This window comes from Lolium perenne, chromosome 6 (assembly GCF_019359855.2).
Source record: "Lolium perenne isolate Kyuss_39 chromosome 6, Kyuss_2.0, whole genome shotgun sequence".
Taxonomy (NCBI): Eukaryota; Viridiplantae; Streptophyta; class Magnoliopsida; order Poales; family Poaceae; genus Lolium; species Lolium perenne.
In genome coordinates this window covers 146,394,195-146,398,302 of record NC_067249.2, presented here as the reverse complement: position 1 = coordinate 146,398,302, position 4,108 = coordinate 146,394,195, and the positions used below count along the sequence as shown (strand labels likewise).

Here is a 4,108-nt window from a genome sequence, read left to right as displayed (position 1 = left end):
TCCACACCCGGTGGAGGCAGGGCCCGGCAGATTCGGCCGGCCGACATGTGCTGCTGACACTGACTAAAGAGCTGCTGACACTGACTAAAGAGCTGACTGCACTGATTTAAAGGTCTGCTGAAACTGTCGGAGTTTCCCGCTCGATACAGTAAATTAACCACCGAAAGCGGCCTATATGCGTAGGAATTCTGTGCTGATACAGCAATTAGAGCACCGACAGCCGATACCAATAATTCTGCACTAATTTTATGGTACTGTTCACACTAATTGAAGGCTATATAAGTCGGCTTCCCCGCATAGAAATCGAAGCAGCAGGATCGAGTTTGCCTTCTCCGCGTCTCTGTTTCGTGCGCAAAATATTGGAGTGAGTATGAGTGTGCCTTGTTCGGACCAGGATTTTAGGCCGATGAAGGGGAAGAATGCAAGCTTGCCACCGGGGGTGAGAGCAGAGAGGTGTTGGTGCGGCCGCCTTGCGAAGGTGAAGGAGGTGGTTGATTTTTCTGATAAGTTCGGCATGAAATATTTCATGTGCGCGAGCTATGATCGTGATCCACCCAGGCAAACAAGTTCATCGTCCTCGAGGCCTGCGGTATGTTCTAACAGCATGATTAAAAAAATTAATTGTATGTCATTAATTTTTGTTTATTAACCGTATTATTTGTGTTGTAGTCTCCCCCGCCCCAGGTTCCATGAGGAGGAGCGTTTCGAAAAGGCTATTGCTAATGATAAAGCAGAAAGAGAGAGACAGATACAAAAATTAAGGGCAGAGCAAGCTCGAAATCGCGAGGTAAATCAGAAGCGGGTGGATGATGAGGCTGCACGTAGGTATGCAGAGGAAGAGTTGCGCAGGGAGGCCCGTGAAGCGGAAAGAAAGAGATTAAGAGAAAGAGCTGCTGAGGCGCAGGCAGCAGAAGAACGCGGCGACAAGACTGGAAAATGGCCACGCTGGACGCAGGGCAAATAGAGTGATCTGTTATAGTAACTACGTATTTTAAATTATGTTTTACTTTCGCGTTGTATCTTAAATTTCGTTGTAGTGATTAGCCGTATTTTAATTTAAGTTATATTTCCAACTTTATTTCCGCAGATGTATTAATAATAAATGTTGATTTCCCGGAAAAAGTTTGCCTGTAAATTTTCCCGCCTAAAGTTCCCGCCTTATTTTTTCCCGCCAAAATTTCGCGCCATGAATTCCCGCCAAGATTTCCCGCCTTTTCTCTGAGCCGCGTGCTATAAAACCCCTCCCCGGGCATTCATTTGTTGTACACAATCTTAGTCGCCAGAAGATGGCTCCTCGTGGAGATCGTAGTTTTACTGCACGTATGGCTGCTCCTCTTATCTCCTCTGCTACTTCAGTTATGAGTGCCAATAACATAGAAAATGTCGAAGATCTGGTCACGAATGTGAATCTTCTCGTTGAGGTAGGCAAGCTTTTTTCTAAGCACGCAGGTATGCCTGGCCGAACTCCGGTGGAATTACGACAAGAGCTTCTTAGGTTGCAAGCAAGGTTTGAGAAGAAGAAACCGAAGGATGAGAAGGAACAAGAAGAATTTCTAAGGTTTCTATATACATGGGCTTCCTCGACGGAGGATGACGAAGAAGTCTTCACGCCGAGGAGTCTGGCTAAGAGCAATGAATATTTCAAGGGAAAAAGCGCTGCATCCGCTTGCGTTGACTCGGACGATGATTTTATGCCACCGAGTAAGAAGGGAAAGGCTAGTTCATCATCGAAGAGCAAGAAGAAGGGAAAAAAGTGAAGCTTATAATGTTACTCGTAGCGTTTATTTTAAGTTGTGGTGTTGGCATTGCCGATGTATCTTTATTTTGGTAGTAACTTAATTTTATGTTGAATTTTTTTGCATGTTGATGTATCTTATTTTGTAGTACCTGTTGAATTATTATGCGAAATCATTGAATTTTTTGCATGTTCATGTATCTTATTTTGAAAAACTGGTTGAATAATTATTCGAAATTATAGAAATATGTCTCATACATAGGTCATACATAGATAGAAATAATAGTAATTATTGGAGTTAATTTAGAAATCAAACTTATTGGAACTAATTTTAATATGTCTCCGAGATACATAGAAAAATGTCTCATACATAGATAAATATATGATACATAGAAGTAAGGTCCATTTGTATCATTCCTGTCGACGACGACGACGATGCTGCCGTGGCCTTGGACCGGAAGGCGACAACCGGGGACGAGGGGGATGAGGTGGACGCAAACCTCGGCCATACTGTTTTTCTCATCCTCTGTACGTGTCTCATCTGCTGGCGATGGAGTCTGAAATATGTATGGAGATTTCAGATTTGGGGGAATCAAACTGGCATCTGTGCCGAAAATAGCACCTCCAAAGAATTCTTCAACTATCCCGGTAACATCATTGCGAGGTTGTTGGGAAGTGCTGCCGTAGTATTGTGGTTGCTGCGTCATATCGGGCCATGTTGGGATTAAAGATTCCTGCGTATTGAATGGCTCTGTCAGAAACATGCACGCAATAATCATGTATGTAATTAACATGAATTAACCTGTGTTGGGTATTGCGATTGCATGTGGTCACGACCACGCAGTGGAGGCATATTGTGGCCTAAACCAGCTCCCATGTTGGACCACGTAGGGTCAACAGATTCCTGCGAACGTAAACGACATGTTATTAGTAAGCATGTAAATAATCACGTGTTGGTAGGTAATTATTAAATATGAGCATACCTGAGTGTTGAATCTTTGCGAGTATTCGCCTTCTGTGTAGGAGAATCGTTGTCCAGATGGATATGACGGAAAATGATCATCCTCCTAATACAATTGGAAAAAAATGTGTCATTGTTGTAAGTTCAGGAGGAATGTATGTACGCAAGTTGATTACCTGTGTGGCACCATGGCGTTGAGATATGTGTGCGGACTGTGATAGTTCAAGTAGAGATGAGTCGCGTCGTGGATTAGATGTATGCGAGGTAGAGGGAACTGGTACGGTCGGTGTGGCGGATGGCTGGCTCACACGTACCATACTCGGTCTGTTCGACGGTGCCTCCGGCATGTCGAATGCTCGACTGACAACATCATCATGGCGGCTGCAACCAAGACGCCTAAGCCCTTGAATGGCAGTATTAAAAATACGTTTTACCATGGATTTTCCCTCCGTACTATCCATGTTGCGCAAGTTCAAAGTGTCCTGGGCGTCCTGTGCGATCTGCCTGAACTCGTCAACCTGAATGGAATTAAAAAATTAATATTGCCTATAAACACATATTTTCTTAATTACAATTATATAACAAGTACCGAAGTGTCACGGTGGTAAGCTGAGGCCCATGTGAGGTGTGTCGGACTCGATGGTGGGGGACCGGTGAGGAGAGTCCGTGTGCTAGCGCGATACCATTCATTATACGTTGGCAGTATCTCACCGTTGTACCGTCTGCATCAGTGATAAATTACATTAGAAGGTACATGATGATAAGATGAATTAAAATATGTAATTACCTATTTTCGCGTACTCCATCGGACTCTGCTTCATCAATCCATTTCGTAATCCATGTTTGATTATGCTGACTCCAGTCGAAACAACTCAAGCCTTTATTGTCTTGTCTACAATCCAATAAATTTTATTACATAATGAAATAGATTAATTGAAGTGCAATTCATTGTTTTTATTACAGTGACCGAACTTAAGTATGAACATCAGCAACAAGGCGTCTTGGTGATGGTGGGGGAATATCCTGATGCTTACCAAACTGCCGCATGACACGCTCTGGGTTGTATGGCTCAACCATCCAAATAAAGAGTAGGTTGCATCGTGTGAACCACAACCGTATGTCTCGCAGCATATCTGGTGGTGGTTTAATAAGACCCCAGACAATGTACACGTCATGTTCCGTATATGGGTCCCATTTGACCATGGTCTCTTGTAGCTCCTCAAACTGTTGGTGGTATTCGGGGTAGCAACCTGTTCTTAATGGTTCGTACCCTGAAGACCGGAGGTGGGTTTGAGTGCGCATTCGGGTTCAACCAGAGGTGGCAACGGTGTCCGGCATCGCAGGATCTTCGCAATAGGTCTGGCAAATCCGACATCATAACCTGCATCCATCGATGGTATAATCATACATTA

The 4,108-nt window shown here is 43.8% G+C and overlaps 1 protein-coding gene across 1 annotated transcript; it reads right to left on the bottom strand.

Annotated features, from left to right (window-relative positions):
• Window positions 1-1,998: 1,998 nt before the first annotated feature.
• On the bottom strand, window positions 1,999-3,585 carry LOC139832523 (uncharacterized). Its single transcript, XM_071822298.1, has 6 exons — window positions 3,484-3,585; window positions 3,286-3,418; window positions 2,873-3,214; window positions 2,719-2,802; window positions 2,538-2,639; window positions 1,999-2,469 (listed from the first exon to the last, which is right to left on the bottom strand). Exons 3-6 carry the CDS (start codon window positions 3,155-3,157, stop codon window positions 1,999-2,001), a joined length of 942 nt encoding a protein of 313 aa, XP_071678399.1. The 5' UTR covers window positions 3,158-3,214; window positions 3,286-3,418; window positions 3,484-3,585.
• Between the last annotated feature and the right edge of the window lie 523 nt (window positions 3,586-4,108).